At 39.2% G+C, this 22045-nt stretch overlaps 1 protein-coding gene across 1 annotated transcript in view; it reads right to left on the reverse strand.

Moving 5' to 3' along the window:
• Nucleotides 1-13833, reverse strand: part of LOC126336601 (zinc finger E-box-binding homeobox 1) — a 64848-nt gene extending 51015 nt beyond the window's left edge. The window contains exons 1-2 of the mRNA XM_050000468.1: nt 12948-13833; nt 11965-12123 (exon numbers count right to left, since the gene is read on the reverse strand). Coding sequence (XP_049856425.1) covers nt 11965-12123; nt 12948-13082 — 294 coding nt within the window. The 5' untranslated portion in view covers nt 13083-13833. The remainder of the gene's footprint in view (nt 1-11964; nt 12124-12947) is intronic.
• Between the last annotated feature and the right edge of the window lie 8212 nt (nt 13834-22045).

A 22045-nucleotide genomic window follows, 5' to 3' on the forward strand; every position in this document is an offset into this window, starting at 1 on the left:
GATTGCTGCTAGGTTTGTAGCAGGTAGATTTGTTTGACATGCAAGAATTATAAAACTGCTTCATGAATTCAAATGGGAATCCATGGAGGGAAGACTACAATCTTTTCATGAAACATTACTGACAAAGAACAGAAAAAATGCCTTTTCCTTCTGACTGCAGAACAACTCTACTCTCACCAATGTATCTCTCTGTAAGGACTGCAATGACAAGATAAGTAATTTTAGAGTTTGTATGGAAGCATCTTGGCAAACGTTCCTCTGTCACTCCATTTGCAAATGGAACAGGGAAGGGAATGAGTAGTGGTACAAGGTACTCTTCGCCATGGACTGTACAGTGGCTTGCACAGTACTAATGTACAAGGGGAGATCAAATAGGAACTGAAACTGTTTTTTGTAAACTTTACTGAATCAAAAGAAAGATACACTCACCTCATTTTTCTACATAGCCCGGTCACTTTGGTACTCATTTTTGCCATCAAACTGGCAACTTTTTGATGCCTTCCTCAAAGAAGCACAAGGGACATGGGCGCAGCCAAGTCCGCACAGACTCCTCTAGTGATGCTCTGTCATAAAACTGAAGTTCGAGTTATTGTTTCAGCAGTCCAAACATTTGGTCATCACAGGTGATAAATCTGGACCGTAAGGGTGTTCCGGCGTTTCTCAGTGAATTTCCTCCAGTTCTTCCCTTCTTTAAAACAGCAGAATCCAATCTTGCATTGTTTTGCAGGAGAATCTCACACTGATGTTTAGCGGGAGGGGGAGATGAGCTTACCAAGCATCTGACTAGATTTGGAACTGGATTCAGGACATCCCTTCAGACAGAACTCACATCACTCTTCATGGAACAAAATTGACAAATGTAAATGTCATTTCCGGAGTACTCCACGGAAATGTGATAGGACCATTACTGTTTACAGTGTACATAAAAGATCTAGTAGGAAGTGTCGGAAGCTCTTTAAGAATGTTCACAGATGATTCACTTGTCTATAAGAAAGCAGAAACGGCAGAAGACTGAACTGCATTGCAGAATGACTTGCAGATGATTGATGAATGGTGCAGGGTCTGGTCCTGGACCCTGAATGTAAATAAGTGTAACATATATCTAAAAACAAAGATGATGTGACTTACCAAACGAAAGCGCAGGCAGATCAATAGACACACAAACAAACACAAACATACACACAAAATTCGGGCTTTCGCAACCCACGGTTGCTTCGTCAGGAAAGAGGGAAGGAGAGGGAAGATGAAAGAATGTGGGTTTTAAGGGAGAGGGTAAGGAGTCATTCCAATCCCGGGAGCGGAAAGACTTACCTTAGGGGGGAAAAAAGGACAGGTATACACTCGCACACACGCACATATCCATCCACACATATTACAGACACAAGCAGACATATTTAAAGGCAAAGAGATTGGGCGCAGATGTCAGTCGAGGCGGAAGTGCAGAGGCAAAGATGATGTTGAAAGACAGGTGAGTTATGAGTGGCAGCAACTCGAAATTAGCGGAGATTCAGGCCTGGTGGATAACGGGAAGAGAGGATATATTGAAGGGCAAGTTCCCATCTCCAGAGTTCGGATAGGTTGGTGTTAGTGGGAAGAATCCAGATAACCCGGACGATGTAAAACTGTGCCAAGATGTGCTGGCTGTGCACCAAGGCACGTTTAGCCACAGGGTGATCCTCATTACCAACAAACACTGTCTGCCTGCGTCCATTCATGCAAATGGACAGTTTGTTGCTGGTCATTCCCACATAGAAAGCCTCACAGTGTAGGCAGGTCAGTTGGTAAATCACGTGGGTGCTTTCATACGTGTCTCTGCCTTCGATCGTGTACACAGTCCGGGTTACAGGACTGGAGTAGGTGGTGGTGGGAGGGTGCATGGGACAGGTTTTACACCGGGGGCGGTTAAAAGGGTAGGGGCCAGAGGGTAGGGAAGGTGGTTTGGGGATTTCATAGGGATGAACCAAGAGGTTACGAAGGTTAGGTGGACGGCGGAAAGACACTCTTGGTGGAGTGGGGAGGATTTCATGAAGGATGGATCTCATTTCGGGACAGGATTTGAGGAACTCGTGTCCCTGCTGGAGAGCCACATTCAGAGTCTGATCCAGTCCTGGGAAGTCTCCTGTCACAAGGGGGGCACTTTTGGGGTTCTTCTGTGAGAGGTTCTGGGTTTGAGGGGATGAGGGGATGAGGAAGTGGCTCTGGTTATTTGCTTCTGTACCAGGTCGGGAGCATAGTTGCGGGATGCAAAAGCTGTTTTCAGGTTGTTGGTGTAATGGTTCAGGGATTCAGGACTGGAGCAGACTCATTTGCCACGAAGGCCTAGGCTGTAGGGAAGGGACTGTTTGATATGGAATGGGTGGCACCTGTCATAATGGAGGTACTGTTGCTTGTTGGTGGGTCTGATGTGGACGGATGTGTGAAGCTGCCCATTGGACAGATGGAGGTCAACGTCAAGGAAAGTGGCATGGGATTTGGAGTAGGACCAGGTGAATCTGATGGAACCAAAGGAGTTGAGGTTGGAGAGGAAATTCTGGAGTTGTTCTTCACTGTGAGTCCAGATCATGAAGATGTCATCAATAAATCTGTACCAAACTTTGGGTTGGCAGGCTTGGGTAACCAAGAAGGCTTCCTCTAAGCGACCCATAAATAGGTTGGCATACGACTGCAATAAGATCCTATACAGCATAATTGTTATCCGATATGATGCTGACCTGTGGTTATCTTTGGTGGGATACGTTTTCCACAGCTACCTATCCTGACACAGATGTTTTACTGTACGCCATTAACAGACTTGAGTCTTCGAATGGGTTTCTTCCCAAAATTGTTCAAGGAACTATCGCAAAACTTCTGCAGGTTTGGTGCCTTCTTTTGCAAAACACTTTATTATTATGAGCTGCGCACCACACCTGTGCACCTCTTGTTCACATAGTGGTCTGACTCTACCAGTCATGTCACAGAAACTGCAGCATCACAACGCTATTCCCAACATCCCCACCAACATTCTGTCAAGATCACACTTATTTCCGTCTTACCACTGCTGTCAGATTTAAATTCTGGTTAGATTTGATACATCCTCACAAGTGCAGATTTTGGAGCAAGCCTTCATGCAAAAGTGACCACTCCACATTTGAAAGCAATTACGAGTAGAGTTCACGAAAAATGCTGCCTAGCCCTCTATTGACTAATTTTGGCACAGAAAGTAGTAAAATACAGCTAAAGAAATATGATTATCTATTCACAGAAATAAAATCTCTGAAAGACTGAGGAGTATTTTCAAGTCAGAAACTGTCAACAGTTCAATTTTACTATCATCGGAGTTTGAATACACTTTTGTTGTTATTTTGTCCTTGCTAAAAGGAATAAAAGTGTGAAGTTTTTGTGTCACTACAATTTTCCAGCATTTCTCAAATCTCTCTGTAAGTTTCATTTCTTCATTTTTGTGATCTTCTTTAGTAGCATACTTGAAGTTCATTCCTTCTATGTTACCCTTGGCAAACACATAAAGTTGTTTTGGTGTCATTATTTGATCACTGTATGGGTGCTGCAGACTTGCTCGAGCTGCAAGTCGTTTAACTGTTCCACCAACACCATCACTAGCTCCATCCCCATGCGAGTTGGCTGAAAAATGCCATTCAGCTTCAGTTTGGAAATCATCTTCATGATAGCACAGGTTGATAAAGTTCTTCCTATTTCTATAATGAGCTGCTGCTCCATCAGAGAAATAATATATTTTTCTTGGTTTTCTACCGAATTTAACAGTCAAAGTCCATCAAGTACGATTGGAACAAATGCACAGCAACAGTGTCATGTGTTAGGCATTCTGATACGATTACAAGACTTTTGTGCTTGAGTTTGTTCCCATCCTTGTAATAAGCAACAATGGGATGAATCGTTGCTTGCATGTTTGTCCAGTGACAGCCTTGAACTCAGTCCTGGATGAAAAGGAGTAAGTCTCAGAAAATTCACAGATCGCTAAGGCCTCACCTTCTTTAAGTTTATTTCTCAGTCTCTTTTGGAAGACTGATTGTTGACTAGCAATAAATGAATATAGTTTAAGCAATTATAATTTACCAAAAAAAAAAAATCAATAAAGTTGTCAGATAATTTTATGATCGTTTCTAGAGATGTATGATCAACGGAATCCCATTGCTGATAAGTTATATTATCAATAACATTAGTATTCAACAAATCTTATAAATATGTCTTAAGTGTTTCTCGGCCAGGGCAGAATTTACATTCACCAAAATGACAAGCAGGTAATGACGGATTACATACAACTCTTGCAATGCAGTCTTTGTAAGTTTTTATTTGATTATCTTCATCCCTTGTCAGCTAAGGAATGTTGCATGCATTCAGCATGAGTTTTGATGGGTAGTACACACACAGACAGTATGTGCACCACTACTTCCAGCCAAAACACAATTTTTTGGGACATAGGTTGCAAACTTCAAAAATCCAATGTGGCGCTATGGATGTTGTCTTTAAATTTCGTGTAAATTTCTAAAACTAGCCGTTTTTGTACTTGCAGTTTTTCTCCGTTATCTCTCACAAGCACAAAATCTTTTTTCCCAGGCATTTCCCTGCTTATCTTTTCAGAACAATAGACATTTCTAACAAAATCAACAATTGTTTGATCAAGAGTCTTGCCAGGTTTTGGGTTTCGTGAAGACAAAATTCCCTTGGCCTTCGCCAAATCTTTTACTCTTCGAGCCATGTAATTTATTACGTTAAATTCATCTTGAAGCTTCTTAACACTCCAGCTTTTAGGTAAAATGTTAAGAATTTCCATCACTTTACTTCGAGATGTACATGTACGAAATTTATCTTTTAGCTGACTGATCATCTCAGATTCTGCATGAACACGTACCTCTTCTTTTTGGGGGGGAAGCAATAATACCTTTGTTTGAATTGTTGAAGTTAATTTAATTAGTCGTTTCTTCTTAGTTGGTGATTCACCAACGGATTGCAATGAAGCATTCAACCTTTCTAAGGCCTCACTTGCTGCAATGTCTTGTATGTCACTATCACATGAAACCTTTTAACTTTGTTTCACAACAGGCTACAGCAGTCCACTGTCGCCCCACACCAAACCCAGGGTTCCCAGGGTTATTGTGTGGTTCGGCCCTCAGTGGGGCCCCTCCCGGGAATGACTTAACACTAGACGAGTTTAACCCCAATGTTTGCATGGTAGAGTAATATGGTGTACGCTTATGTTGAGACAGTGTTTGCGCAGCATCACTGACATAGTGTAACTTAGGCGGAATAACGGGAACCAGCCCGCATTTGCCGAGGCAGATAGAAAACCACCTTAAAAACCATCCACAGACTGGCCGGCACACCGGACCTCGACACTAATCCACTGGGAGGATTCATGCTAGGGACCAGCATTCTGAGGCCACATAAACTAACACAAATTTAATCCTGGTGAGTGGTGAGAACCCAAAAAAAAACTTTGGAATTCAGCTCGTCATTAGTACTACTCTGGTCTTCAATGTATTTATCAGTTACTTCAACAGAGCTATGACTACCTAAACTATGCCCTGAAATGACATCCATTTTATCTGACATTTTGCCCTCCACACCTAGGGTAACTTTTTGTACCTGCCCAATCTCCGCAATAACCCAGTTATACCCTATGCTCCTCCTTCATTCATTTCACTACCCAACGGCTCCTACCACTGTGACTGTCCCCACAATAGGACTTGCTGATGCACCATTCTACGATCACCTATAAAAGCTCTGCCACCAGAAAAACATATAATATCAAAGTGAGCGTCACCTAACATGTCATGCAGCAACTGTTATGTAACAACTGTTCAACCTTTTACAATGGTATGACTACCAGCAAGTTATCAGTCAGGATGAATGGGCTCGGACAAAGGATGCATAAAGGCAACACACATCATCATCTTGCAGAGCAGGCTGTACAGCACGACAGTCGTGATTTTGGTACCTGTCTCATCACATGCCGGCTGGATTCTCCCTCCTGGCACCAGTTTCTCTGAACTTCACCAATGGGAACTAGCTTTACAACAGTGCTTGTTCCTTGCCACCCACGTGGCCTAAGTGTATCTTTGTTTCTGTGCTCTCAGCATTTATTTTTAGTAACTATTCCTTTTCTTCACCTCCTTCTATTTTTCCATATTTTATTTTCTGACTTGCCTATTTTTCCTCATACTTCTCACCTATCTATAATGTATGATGCACTCAGCTTTCCATTCTTACTGACACTTGCACATTTTTTCCCCAGTAATCTCTGTCTTGCTTATCATCCTAACTTCCACTGTAAGTTCTCACATGTTCAAATTTTATCTGGTATAGGCACCAACAATGTCTTCTCTTTTTACCCCATCCAGTAAGTCTCCCATGAGTGACAACTTTACATAACTCTTCTCTATTTGCTAAACCTTTCCTGTCTTTTTCCTTTATCCCACTTCCATTCCCCTCAACTCTTCTGTAGGAGGAAGGAGATACTGGCTCTCAAAGCTTGCGCATTTCCATATCTTTTATATGTATTTTCTCCTGTGCCATTTGGTGAGTAGATTTCTTTATCAGTCCATATTAGATTAAATGAAAAATGGTGTTTCATTTAGATTGTGCAAATGTGAACTTAAAACAAAAGTTCTGGTTTTGAATGGAAGATAAACCAGGATGAAATCTGAGTAACAATGACTGTACTTACCACATAAGCTATGTGCTCATGATGAAGTTAAAGACTTAAAAAGTAAAACTTTCACAACAGAAGCTAAATTCACAGTGAAATATGCAGAGAGAAAAACATTTGGTGCTAAATCATGCAAAGGCTACAGCTTTATAAATGAAACCTTTGCAACAACAAAACAACATACTATCCAAAAAAACGTTTAAAGCTCTGAAAAGATTCATGAACAGTTTGTTGTTAATTACATTCAATAGCAATTACATAAGAGATATAACGTGAAAAGGTAGAACTGATACCACAGAGGAGGGAACTTCGTTTGAAAGCTTAAATTAAAATTTTCAATAGTCTCTTCATTGTGCCTTTTGCAACTCAATGTCTCCTCTACATGGCAAGTAGCAAGTTATCCCTTCCACACTGCTGTTATTCCATCCTGGACATTCTAACACTTAAATGTAGTCAATACTATCACCACAGTAACAAAATCCACATATAGCAGAATAGATCACGTTATGCTTAGTAAACAAATTAAAGGCAGTGTTAGGTGCAGGAATGTGGATTTTATTTTTCGCTACTCTGATCACAGTTAGCGCTAGTGTACTGTGTAAACCAAGCATGCCAAAAATAACAAAATGTGTGGAGAATAAGTAAATGTAAAGCATTATGACATCAAAGCTCTACAAAATGAATTAGCTACTTAGGATTGTAAACTGGTTTACCAGGGTAAAGTGTCAGAAAGCAAACGGGCGAAAATTGTGATAGTATGCTAAGACGTTTGGACTCTTGTTTTTACTAATCCATAACCAAGGTGCAAAAAACACCCAACTTTCACTTCCAACAACAATTATCAAACACACACAAAATATTCAGTAACGGCATCTGCTAAAGTTGCCAACAAAGCTGCAGATTTTCAAGACAAGTACAACGAAGCACAACTATTATAAAAATGTATATTTATGTATGAATGTACGTACATTCCACACCTCCTAAACCACTGGACTGATTTCAACCAAACCTGATACACGTATCATTTACCATCTGGAAATTGTCGCTAAGGGGTTAAGCGCCATCTACCTCTCAAAGATGTGGGGATGATAAAGCAGTGTAGCCCACAAATCGCGAATACACATACTTTAGTCATACAGTATTTGCGAATAAGAGCACTCACAGACCTGCAATGAACTTTATATGCAACTTCAAAGCTGTATGAAATTTTCCTTGCTGAGGACCTCCATAAAATGACAAAAGGATAGAAGCTTAACACTTACCACATTTACACTGTTCACATACTAAAGTTTCCATATGGGGCACAATGTTTTAATTTATAACTTCTTTATTACTAACTGTATTCGTACTGCCAAAAATTATATCATCGTATGGCATGTAGTTGGGAGACATTAAATCACAAACACTGATATGTGTGAAAAACTGCGGCGCCATGCAAGTCATTTAGATTCATTATTTGGTCGCCACTACCTCTATTCACAACACCTTTTAGAGACAGGATCCACATCTGACTGTACGTACTTGCAAAAATTTATCATTGTACAGCACATGTTTTTGTTGTTGTTGTTGTCGTCGTCGTCTTCAGTCCAGAGACTGGTGTGATGCAGCTCTCCATGCTACTCTATCCTGTGCAAGCTTCATCATTTCCCAGTACCTAATGCAACCTACATCCTTCTGAATCTGTTTAGTGTATTCATCTCATGGTCTCCCTCTACGATTTTTACCCTCCACGCTGCCTTCCAATTGGTGATCCCTTGATGCCTCAGAATAGGTACAACACATAGTTCAGGGAAAATGACATCATAAAAACTGAGCTGGTGTCGAAGTTGAGTGACTGCAGGAGGGTACAAGATGACTTAGAGAAAATATCTAGTTGATGTGATAATGGCAGTTTGCTCTAAATGTAGAAAAATGTAAGCTATTGCAGATGAGTTGAAAAACAAACCCATAGTGTTTGGATACAGCATTAGTGGTGTCCTGCTTGACACAGTCACTTCATTTAAATATCTGGGCATAACATTCCAAAGTGATATGAAATAGAACGAGCATGCGAGGATTGTGGTAGGAAAGGCAACAGGTTTTATTTGATTTATTGAGAGAATTCCGTAAAGGAGACTACATGTAGGACACTAGTGCAGACTATTCTTGAGTACTGCTCAGGTGTTTGAGATCTGTACCAGGTCAAATTACAGGTAGACACCAAAGCAATTCAGAGATTTGTTACTGTTATGTTTCTAACAACATTTAAGTCTTATGGATATGCTTCGGAACCCAAATGGGAATTCCTGGGGGGGAGGGGGGGGGGGGGCAGACAATGTTCTTTCCGAGGAATACTACTGAGATAATTTAGAGAACCGGTATCTGAAGTTCACTGCAGAACGATTCTGTTGCCTCCAAATACACTGTGCGTAAGGACCACAAAGATTATATACGAGAAATTAGGGCTCATACAGAGGGATATAGACAGTCGTTTTTCTCACGTTTTGTTTGCATGTAGAACAGGAAAGAAAATGACTATTAGTGGTACTGGGTATGCTCAGCCACGGGCCTTAAGGCGGATTGAGGAGTATCGATGTAGATGTAGGGCCGCTTCAAAGTGAAACTGCAGGGCAAAATTCACTATACTTACAAATTAAATGTGTTTACAAACACATGAAATATGTTAACTATACGTGAAATATATCTGAGATGTGCATATGTGCACAGAGTCAAGGGTTAAAAGAACCATTTCAATCAAATCTCGTACAAATATTAGTTACGATATGGAAAAAAATTCAGTAGTGGCGGGAACCACCAGCCTCCCACTCAGGTTAGGGTGATGAAGTGGAGAATGAAAGGGGTGGAGGAGATGGGGATGTATAAGAGGAGGAGGAGGAGGAGGAGGAGAGGGTCACAGAGAAGAGGCCGGAGGAGATGGACAGATATGGATGAAGGAGGCAATGAAATAGCTCTTAATCAGCCTATATAGCCAAGTCTTCATGGAACCTAACAAACTTTCAAGTCATCCCAAAGCCAGAGCCCGAAATTGTAAAATCAGACACGAAGGAAAAATAATTACAGATATTAATAAGATTGGCAACATTTTTAATAAGTAATATTTGCAGCTCCAATCCCGGTAATATCACAAATGAGAGTGGAAAGTAAAGCTCTGCCCCATACAAGAGCCACCCCACAAATTCAAAGAAATGAATGAAAAGGAAATAGGCAGGATAATAAGGAACCTATGGAATAACTACTCGTCAAGTTGGGAATGTTTCTACAACATTGTGATTAAGAAAGAAATAAATAAAGAATTAGCTATTATAATTACCCATTTGATTAACCAGAGTATCAGAGAACACACTTTTCCAAATTCATTGCAGTGGAGCACAGGGCATAAAAACGTTCCAAGAAGAGGTTCCAGACTTTAGTCCCATTTCATTAATACTCGTCTTCAATACAGTATTTGCTACCCCCCCCCCCCCCCCCCATGATATTATTGCACTTGGCCTGCCACAATTGTTACCGGAAACATGCAGTGATGCTACTGTAAACAAAAACCATATCAATTTTTTCAAGTGTCATATACACTGTAGAAGTCTGAACAGCTTTACAAGCAAGTTGTCTGGTTGTTAGAACAGCAGAACATGTTATGTTGGGTTTCAAATACACAGGTAAACACTCCAGCTGACCGAAACACCCTCACTCCCAGGTGCAATAACACTTTTGTTGACTAATGCTTGTATTGCTGACACAACTTAATGGCTATTTCTTGAAAAAGAAGTTACTAACAGGAAAACAGCACAGCTTCCGAAAGAATCAACACTGTAACAGCAATCGTAACTTGTGTGGTGCCCAACAGCAGGCCACATTTCAAGTCCTCACTAAAGACTTTGATTCAGTGAACTATGAGTTATTCTTAAATAAACTTGATCATTCAATATAAATGGCATATTCATGTAACTGCTTACTCAAAACCTAATTAATTGTAAGCCTTATAAAAAGCTGACTTGCAAAAACTATGATCTTGTCATGAGTTTCCAATCCAGATACGAAACAGTCACACAAGGTATAACCCAATGATCATTTGTTAGCACTTCACATTTCCTAGAGCCACCTCATAACTCCCAATTGGTAAGCTATGCAGACATCTTGCTGCTATTTGTTGACAAACAAAATGATTAACTATGTATCTCCAGGATCAAAATTTGAAAGTTATTATCAGTAAATCATAGTTACTGTCACTGAAACTTCCAAATTCACACAAAACCTCTATCAATAATATAGGTGGAACTAACAAGACAGACATAGATGAATGCAGATTTCTACGTACTGGTGTATACCTAGATGAAAATCTATGATGAGTAAACCATACAAATTTTATATGAAATAAAATTTGTATTTCACTGCACCTAATCGGCCATTTGTCAAAAGTAATCTACAATAAGACACTAAAAACTGTTTCTTATGGACAATTCCTGCACTGATTAATTATGTGATAGACATATGAGCTGTGCTGCTGATACACACATGAACAGAGAATATTATCCCTGCAGACTAGGATACAGACTCCTACTGGGAAAATCTTTGTACATCATGAACACCTCACAGTTCGACAAAATTTAACAATATTATGAAAAGGATAGTTGCTACTCATCATATAGCAGAGATGTTGAGTTGCAGATAGACACACCAAAAGTACTTTCAGAAAGTGAGCTTTCAGCGAACTAGGCCTTCATCGGAAATAGACAACAAACACAAAAATACACACCCACGCACACAACCACAGTCTAAGGCTACAGAAGCCATCAATTCAATTTCAGAATATTTAAAAAAATGAACAAACAGAATGTGAACACACACACACACACACACACACACACACACACACACACACACACACACACACACACACACACAGGAAAGAAAGTGAGAGAACCAAAAATATTCCAAATCTAAAACAGTATACAACAATGATGACAAATACTTGTTCACATAACTTTTAATACATTATGCCATTTACAATTAGTTTCCTATCCAACACTTTAACTGTCAAGTTTGCAAATGCGGCACCAAACTCACCTATCTATGAACATAGGTGACTCTTGACCCTTCAACATTTATGATTATAAATAGAAAAACACATTTTAAAATATCAACCATTTTGTTGTGTGCAACACACTTTGTAATAAATTACTAGTACTCAGACCAATGTATTACATGTTAATCCATTAACATTCAGTATTTACAGTAACCTAAAATGGAATTATTATCATTATTTTTAACTATTCCCCTCCCATAAATAACAAAAAGCACCAAACCTCATCTCTCTGTCCATTCTCGACAGGTAATTGCTTCTCTGTTACATTCTTCAACATGTTCTCAGAATTCAGACAACTCAATCGGAACTCGTAGAACATATCCAGCTTGTATGCACAGCGGTAACATATTTTCTTTGGAAGAGTATCTTCCTTTGATATCTGAAATCAAATACATTGACATTCAATGTACAAATCAGTTCTAAAATGTTTGGTGGTTGCCCTATCTTTAACAGATGTGATAAGTTGTAACCTTCTTTCTCAGTAGGCCTAACAGTAACTGAAAAACCATGAAGCTATATTAACTGCGCCACATATTTTATACATACATAATTTCGTTTGACACAATGGTTCAACAATAACTGGTTAAATACGCCAATGATCACACCTAGACAGTATCAGCAACTGTAGCTTTATGTGTAAATCTGCTGTATGAGCATGGCATGAGGCTTCTAAATACAACAGAAAATGACAGTGCTGTAAACTTCAGGTGAAATCAAAGTGATACAAGTGGGCATTAGTTAAAGCGTCAGGTACATGCCATCCATCACTATGCTTCAAGACGTATCTGCTTTCATGTGGCCACTTATAAAGGAAAGCAGAAAGACAACACTGAATTGTAGGCGTCAAATGATTGTATAGCTGTGTGCTGAAACTGATAACTTGTTTTAAATAGTTCACATACTGGACTGTTATTCAAAACAATGAAAATAATCAAGAGACAAGTTACTTGAAATTACGATATACTCCGTTACTAGTTAACTGAATTTAATAGCAAGTGCCCAAAGCCAGCTCCTGTAGCTACTCTGTTTCATACCTAAAGGTTTTTCCTCACTAACTTATCTATATGGGATTTATAGGTGCATCGCCAGTAAACGCCTTCAATATCATGCTGAGTCCTATCACATACACATGTAGTTAGCATCCAACTGTAAAGGCATTTTCGCGTATTTCCCTATTTTTCCCTAAAGAGCGTAAATACTCACCATGATAGGTAAGCACGATTTAATTTTGAAGAGCAGCTGTCTTTGTTCCCCTTCCTTGTCAAATATGTGCATCCTCAGCCCACCGCCAGTCGTGCATAAACGACAAACTTCCGAAGAATTATACCCGGCGCTCATTTTGCATACACCAATTTCCACGACAAGCTATGTTACATAATTTTCGAAGTGCAAACAATTAAAAATAACACACAATCCCCATTGTTCATTACACCACACAACACCTACTACTACCACAACCTACTGCCACCATTTTAAGTCAGTGATGAAAACACAGGACTAAAAAGTCGCCGGCTGTCGGCGCAATCCGGTGTCACGACGAACATTTTTGTGTCTAAAGAAATACAGTAAATAGCTTCCAGTACAACCCTAAGAAGGACTTGGAAGTATTCACAAAAATGGAAAACAACATGTGCCAATAAGAAAGGTGACCTTTGCGGTGAGGACTAATGAGGATATGAAAAACATTTATTTTTTACGGCTCGTCCATCATAGGTAGGTTTACAATAGAATCCCAGAAAATGCTGAGATAACTGTAAACAGTAGGTTGCTGTTACCATGTGTCTAGTATGGCAACTGCATACTAATAGTTCTCGAATATTTTAGTTAGTTGCAATTGTGGGCTGGTTGATACCTAAAATAAAGATTATACAGCATAGTTCTTATGTAGGCTTAATAAAATCATATGACAAATCCTATTTGATATTGCTCCTACACTATGGTATGGAAGTTACCAAAGACTTGAAATTATTTTGAAACATCCATGCTACAATATTTAAATAGTTTAAAAACTTTCAGCTTAGTATAGCAGAGATCTGCTCACTTACAATAACCTAGTTCTCTTATTCATCGAATGAAACTGTCAATATTTACGACAAAACGTAATGTGATATTTCAACTTTACAGTTCGAAGTGTGGCATTTTCTACATCGTTTTGTGAGAACTGTTCCCCATGCAGTAAAGAAAATGTTTCGGCGTGGTAACAGCGCATTCAGTGCTGATTAAGATGCAGTTCTACACAAGTTTCTTACATCTTCCGCAACAGTGTAATATTTCGTATTCCTTGACTGAAAAGTTTCTGTTTTGTAACTACAATGAGGTAACCCGACTACCTTGTTTCTATGAGATGGCGCATTTATCCTACTACCGATATGTTATTTCCATCAAAGAATTTTCTGAAAACGGCTTTGTATATTTTATTGTAATAGAAATTTCATTTAATTGAAGTTACCAAATAGGCCATATCTATTTAAACAGTACACACAAACGAGACTCATGTTTCACAATAAGTTCCAACAACTCCTTTTGACAACTGTTCGTCAGAATTACAATTTATCATTTTTACTGTTTTATGAACAGTACAACTACGTAAAAGAATTCCATCTATGACTCGATGTCACGTAAACATCAATAAATACAATATATAAGTTGCTGTTGAGGCAATCCCTCAATACATCTTTACTCTTCTTCCACACTTTGGCGCCAACATTGGCGAATAGTTGTGAGACAGCACCCATTTGTTGGAGCCAATATTCAGTTGAATTTGTATAGAGCCATCGTAAGCATGTCAAACGGCACTAACACTATTGGTCCAGACAGCAAATCTGTGAAAACTGCATTGGCCCCAATGTTGTTACGGCTCCGTTGTTATCGGTTTTTCGACCAAGCACTATTGGACGATGGGGCCAATACCGACACGTCGACCTTAGCTTGGTGCAAAGGATGTTGGTTTCGGTTGCCGTTACGCAACTCGAGCTCTTTTCCTCGCTTGTACCACAGTCTAACATGACAGTCGCGACACTTCTCCTCGATTTTGTTGCCTTCCGCGCCAGCAGTGCCCCAAGCGGCCAGTAACTTAAACGGTGAGTTCGGCGCAATCGTGAAAGCGAATAGTGGTTGTCTATTTTGATTTCTACAATGCTTTTTACAAGCTGGAGCGTTTGTAGCGCAATAAATTGCAGCAGCAGCAGGTAGAAGACATCACAGCTTTCTATTTTTAGGTTTCCGAAGGATCCTGAGAGATATATACCATCATGTTACTAAACTGTATCGTCGGGATTCACTTGCAAACTATATGTGTGTAATGACTAATGTTACGTTTTTGGAGCAGAAAATGGCTAGTTAATAGCAGACGAGAAGACCTTTTGAAGAAAGACGCAGTTTACCTATCTAATAATATTAGGTTTTGTCCGCTACATTTCGAACAAAACCAGTTAATGAGCGCAGACAATAAACTTGCGTCGATTGCAGCATTCACACTATTTGACATCCCAAATAAGCCACCTCGACTGACGATGAAGAGGAAACTGCCACATAGATTCGACAATCCATCTAAAGCTGTAAAACAGTCCTCTAACACAGAAGCAGCCAGTTCAACTTTCCATATATCAGTGCCAGATTCGTGTGAATCGTCAACACAGACCTGATAAAGTGGTTAGATTAAGTGCAGTTATTCGTTTCTTAGAAAAGTGTAATGTTTGGTATGTATTCCATTCACTTCTGTTGTTATTCACTTAATTTTCTTTGGTTTCTTCGTGTGATGACATTATTTTGTTAGCACTTTGTTCACTGACAGATTGTTTGAAAATTATTCAAATATTTGGTTTTACGTGAAATGTAATGTAATCACCTCATTATAATGTTTTCAACATATTTCTCCCACTAATTGGGGTTGCTTGTCCCACTTATAATAATATAAGGATGAAGGTCGTACTTGTGGCAACAGGCGACAATGACAAACACAATAGGCCTACAGAACGATAAATGAGCTGTCGATCGCTTTTGTATGTAGAGGAACATGTCTGTGTTTCTTACATGTGGATCTGTGTGTTTATATTCTTTTAATATCAACATGGTAAACTGCAATTCTATTCAATGCCACAAGTGTTTCTTCACTAATATGTTGTAGTGTGCCATTCCATTCATGGTTTTTGTCCATACTTGCGCTTATTTTAGAATCAATTTTAGAAACGTACATGCTTTCTGATACTACACAAACCCTTGGAGGCAAGAAAATAACTCAAATATTTTTTAAAAAAAATTAAGTAGTAAATGGATGCAAAACAAACATTTTGCTTACGACGAGTCTGACGTTCACCTTAGAGTCGCTCCATCTGTCAAACGGCAACAACTTCTACAGCAGTGAGTGTCGCGTCTGTTATGTTAGACTGTGCTTGTACTTCCCGATTGGTCTTTGAAAACACGGTGTCTCACGATCAGTGCAGTAACATGGTTGTACTTCAGTTTTCCGGACCTTACCAGTAAGAAATACGTTTGTGGAATCCTACAATGAGGAACCACAAAAATCGCAATGTCACTATGAATGTGTGGCAGCCAAAGGGCTACACGATTGCTGAATCTCTTACAGGAATTGTATCTTCCCAGGGAATAAATACAGGCACATATCTCAAGAAAAATTGGTTACTGATGTTGTTGTTGTCTTCAGTCCTGAGACTAGTTTGATGCAGCTCTCCATGCTACCCTATCCTGTGCAAGCTTCTTCATCTCCCAGTATCTACTGCAAACTACATCCTTCTGAATCTGCTTAGTGTATTCATCTCTTGGTCTCCCTCTACGATTTTTACCCTCCACGCTGCCCTCCAATAATAAATTTGTGATCCCTTGGTGCCTCAAAACATGTCTTACCAACCGATCCCTTCTTCTAGTCAAGTTGTGCCACAAACTTCTCTTCTCCCCAATCCTATTCAATACTTCCTCATTAGTTATGTGATCTACCCATCTAATCTTCAGCATTCTTCTGTAGCACATTTCGAAAGCTTCTATTCTCTTCTTGTCCAAACTAGTTATCGTCCATGTTTCACTTCCATACATGGCTACACTCCAAACAAATACTTCCAGAAACGACTTCCTGATACATAAATCTATATTCGATGTTAACAAATTTCTCTTCTTCAGAAACGCTTCCTTGCCATTGCCAGTCTACATTTTATATCCTCTCTACTTCGACCATCATCAGTTATTTTACTTCCTAAATAGCAAAACTCCTTTACTACTTTAAGTGTCTCATTTCCTAGTTTAATTCCCTCAGCATCACCCGATTTAATTTGACTACATTCCATTATCCTCGTTTTCCTTTTCTTGATGTTCATCTTATATCCTCCTTTCAAGACACTATCCATTCCGTTCAACTGCTCTTCCAAGTCCTTTGCCGTCTCTGACAGAATTACAATGTCATCGGCGAACCTCAAAGTTTTTACTTCTTCTCCATGAATTTTAATACCTACTCCGAATTTTTCTTTTGTTTCCTTTACTGCTTGCTCAATATACAGATTGAATAACATCGGGGAGAGGCTACAACCCTGTCTCACTCCTTTCCCAACCACTGCTTCCATTTCATGTCCCTCAACTTTTATGACTGCCATCTGGTTTCTGTACAAATTGTAAATAGCCTTTCGCTCCCTGTATTTTACCCCTGCCACCTTTAGAATTTGAAAGAGAGTATTCCAGTCAACATTGTCAAAAGCTTTCTCTAAGTCTACAGATGCTAGAAACGTAGGTTTGCCTTTCCTTAATCTTGCCTCTAAGATAAGTCGTAAGGTCAATATTGCCTAAAAGTGTTCCAACATTTCTACGGAATCCAAACTAATCTTCCCCGAGGTCCGCATCTACCAGTTTTTCCACTTGTCTGTAAAGAATTCGCGTTAGTATTTTGCAGCTGTGACTTATTAAACTGATAGTTCGGTAATTTTCACATCTGTCAGCACCTGCTTTCTTTCGGATTGGAATTATTATATTCTTCTTGAAGTCTGAGGGTATTTCGCCTGTCTCATACATCTTGCTCACCAGCTGGTAGAGTTTTGTCATGAATGGCTCTCCAAGGCCGTCAGTAGTTCTAATGGAATGTTGTCTACTCCGGGGGCCTTGTTTCGACTCAGGTCTTTCAGCGCTTTGTCAAACTCTTCACGCAGTATCGTATCTCCCATTTCGTCTTCATCTACATCCTCTTCCATTTCCATAATATTGTCCTCTAGTACATCGCCCTTGTATAAACCCTTTATATACTCCTTCCACCTTTCTGCCTTCCCTTCTTTTCTTAGTACTGGGTTGCCATCTGAGCTCTTGATATTCATACACGTGGTTCTCTTCTCTCCAAAGGTATCTCTAATTTTCCTGTAGGCAGTATCTATCTTACCCCTAGTGAGATAAGCTTAAATTCAATATTTCTTCTGTTACCCAAGGATTTCTAGCAGCCCTCGTCTTTTTACCTACTTTATCCTCTGCTGCCTTCACTACTTCATCGCTCAGAGCTACCCATTCTTCTTCTACTGTATTTCTTTCCCCCATTCCTGTCAATTGTTTCCTTATGCTCTCCTTGAAACTCTGTACAACCTCTGGTTCTTTCAGCTTATCCAGATCCCATGTCCTTAAATTCCCACCTTTTTGCAGTTTCTTCAGTTTTAACCTGCAGGTCATAACAAATAGATTGTGGTCAGAGACCACATCTGCCCCTGGAAATGTCCTACAATTTAAAACCTGGTTCCTAAATCTCTGTCTTACCATTATATAATCTATCTGATACCTTTTAGTATCTCCAGGATTCTTCCATGTATACAACCTTCTTTTATGATTCTTGAACCAAGTGTTAGCTATGATTAAGTTATGCTCTGTACAAAATTCTAACAGACAGCTTCCTCTTTCATTTCTTAGCCCCAATCCATAATCACCTACTATGTTTCCTTCTCTCCCTTTTCCTACTGACGAATTCCAGTCACCCATGACTATTAAATTTTCGTCTCCCTTCACTACTTGAATAACTTCTTTTATCTCATCATACATTTCATCAATTTCATCATCATCTGCAGAGCTAGTTGGCATATAAACTTGTACTACTGTAGTAGGCATGGGCTTAGTGTCTATCTTGGCCACAATAATGCGTTCACTATGCTGTTTGTAGTAGCTTACCCGCATTCCTATTTTCCTATTCATTATTAAACCTACTCCTGCATTACCCCTATTTGATTTTGTGTTTATAACCCTGTAGTCACCTGACCAGAAGTCTTGTTCCTCCTGCCACCGAACTTCACTAATTCCCACTATATCTAACTTTAACCTATCCATTTCCCTTTTTAAATTTTCTAACCTACCTGCGCGATTAAGGGATCTGACATTCCACGCTCCGATCCGTAGAACGCCAGTTTTCTTTCTCCTGATAACGACATCCTCCTGAGTAGTCCCCGCCCGGAGATACGAATGGGGGACTATTTTACCTCCGGAATACTTTACCCAAGAGGACGCCTTAATCATTTAATCATACAGTAAAGCTGCATGTCCTCGGGAAAAATTATGGCTGTAGTTTCCCCTGACTTTCAGCCGTTCGCAGTACCAGCACAGCAAGGCCGTTCTGGTTATTATTACAAGGCCAGATCAGTCAATCATCCAGACTGATGCCCCTGCAACTACTGAAAAGGCTGCTGCCCCTCTTCTGGAACCACATGTTTGTGTGGCCTCTCAACAGATACCCCACCTTTGTGGTTGCACCTAACGGTACGGCCATCTGTATTGCTGAGGCACGCAAGCCTCCCCACCAACGGCAAGGTCCATGGTTCATGGGGGGTATTCTGTAACAGTGCTGTGTTTTGTGAGCATTGATGTATTTGCAGCAATTACTAGTGCAGTAATGCTTGTTTCATCTAAGTTCTTTTCAAATACCTTAATGCAGATGCTATTCTGAGAATTCGGGGCCTGTAGAGAGTCCTGACAATGGCTGGCATTATAGTTTAACATATGCGAAACGTCAGGAACATAAGGTCAGAAGTACTTGTTGTGACTGAAAGCTTACCAGTATTTGCTGTATGGAAGGTACGTTACATTACGTCTTTTTTGTGACTGTTATAAAGTAAGTGATTTGGTTTTTGTAAAGTTGCAGTAGGCAGTACACCAATAATTGTTTTCATTTTTTATTTCAATGTGACAAAATACAGTTATTCACATTCACAACCACAAATGCTCCAGTCACGACCTGTCAAACAGACATGCTTACGTTGGCTCTATACAAATTCAACTCGGTGTTTGCTCCAAATGTGTGGATGCTGTCCTATGACTATTCCAGAATGTTGACATCAATGTGTGGACGAAGAGTAAGGATGTATTGAGGGAACTACCTAAACAACAACTTGTTAATATTTGTCGTTGTTGACATGATACCGAGGCATAGGTGAAACTCTTTTTCACATCTGGACTGTAGAGAACACAGTAAGAATAATCAATCATAATTATGACAAACAGTTGTGAAGGGGTTGCTGGAACTCTTGTGAAACCTCATTTCTCGTTTGATTGTTGTGCCTGAATATATAGTCGGCAACATGCACAAAATAAAGTTGCTGATAGATGAAAACTCTTCAAAACAGCTGAAACGGCGTTTTCAGGAAGTTCTTTCATGTAAATAATGTATCAGTAGTAGGATAAACATGGGGGTTACATACGCCACCTCTCATAGAAGGAAGAGAGTGGGCTTTTCTTATTGTTGTCACAATATGGAAGCTCTTATATCAAGGAATATTTAGTATTGTGCCCCTGTCGAAGCTGTAAGGAACTTGTGTAAAACGGAGTCTTATTATGGAGCACTGAATACACTGTGTTAACACACTGAAATATTTTCTCTAATGCACTGCAATGTAGGTCAAGTCAAACAATGCAATATTATGCACCTCAAAGTGATACAGTTTCACAAAGAGTCCCTCAAGGCTCAATCTTAGGGTTAGTCTTGTTTCTCTTTCATGTAAGTGATTTACCTCCCAATATCAGTCGCCTAGCAGTCAAGTTTGCCGATGACACTTCAGCACTTTTTGAAAAAGAAAATGTGAGAGAAATTTTGAATGCTGTAAAAATACACTAAACAGTATAGAGATATTGTTTCAACAAAATGGTCTGAAACTTAATGTTTCCAAATCTTTGTTTACTCAGTTTAAAACCAACAGACCAAAAACTAATGAGATCAGTCATATTTGTAAAATTCTAATTGTGGAAAAAGCAAAGTCCATCAGATTCTTGGGACTAAACTTGGGCAAAAATCTGAGCTGGTAAGAACATATATGTTATTGAGTTACTAAATGAAACACCGTTGCTTTTTCAGAGGTCATTCTATCTGGTGTAACTGACATAAATAGCAGGAAAGTGGTGTACCACAGTTACTTTGAATCCATAATTAGATGTGGTTTAATTTTTGGTGGGAATTCAAACTACATGTAACATCAAAAAAAGCACTAACTTGTTCTATATCTTTCTGTCTGAACTTGACAGTTGTACTTACTTTTCTTGCACTTATCACTTTATACTTGGTTCTTTCTTCCAAAATCCTCACAGTTCTTATTTAATTGTTTTAACATTCCAGTTATAGTTGTTTCACTCTCTGCCAATAACATTGTATCATCTACAAATAGAATACATTCTATCTTCCTACCACCAAACCACACTCCAGTATTTTGTTTCAAATATCTCTGAATAACATGATCCACATATATATGATAGGTATATGTTTTTAATTAGCCTTCTATCCCTTCTGTAAATACCATTCTTTGTTAGAATATCAATTAATTTATTCCATTACTCTCTAGCAAAGGCTCTTTCTAAGTCAATGAAAACAGTGTAAATTTCTCTTCCACCTTCTCCATACTGCTCCTCTGCAATATTTTTTTCAGTTTTCTTTTTATCACATTTAATAAAATTTTAGCTCCATAAGGAATCAAACTTACTGCTCTAAAATCCTCACATTTCTTGTCATTCCGTTTTTCTCAATCAGTATCATTAATGCTGAGAGAAAATCGTCTGGCGGTTAATCTTTTTCATATATCTTATTACACAGATATGTTAACTCTTTCAGATCACTACTCTCAAGGCTCGTAAACTATTCTGCCAGCTATCCATCGATTCCACTTACTTTATGATTCTTCATGTCTGTTAAAGCCCTTCCTACTTCTCCTTCCAAGATGCAGCATCCTTTGTCCAGTTCTATAATTCTAGTCTTCCTTTCTAATTCAATAGCTTTTGGTTTTTGATCATCCTCATCTAGGCACTCTACATATTCTTGCCACCTCTCCAACAGTTCCTCCTTTTTATAAACTGCA

Source organism: Schistocerca gregaria, chromosome 2 (assembly GCF_023897955.1).
Source record: "Schistocerca gregaria isolate iqSchGreg1 chromosome 2, iqSchGreg1.2, whole genome shotgun sequence".
Lineage (NCBI taxonomy): Eukaryota > Metazoa > Arthropoda > Insecta > Orthoptera > Acrididae > Schistocerca > Schistocerca gregaria.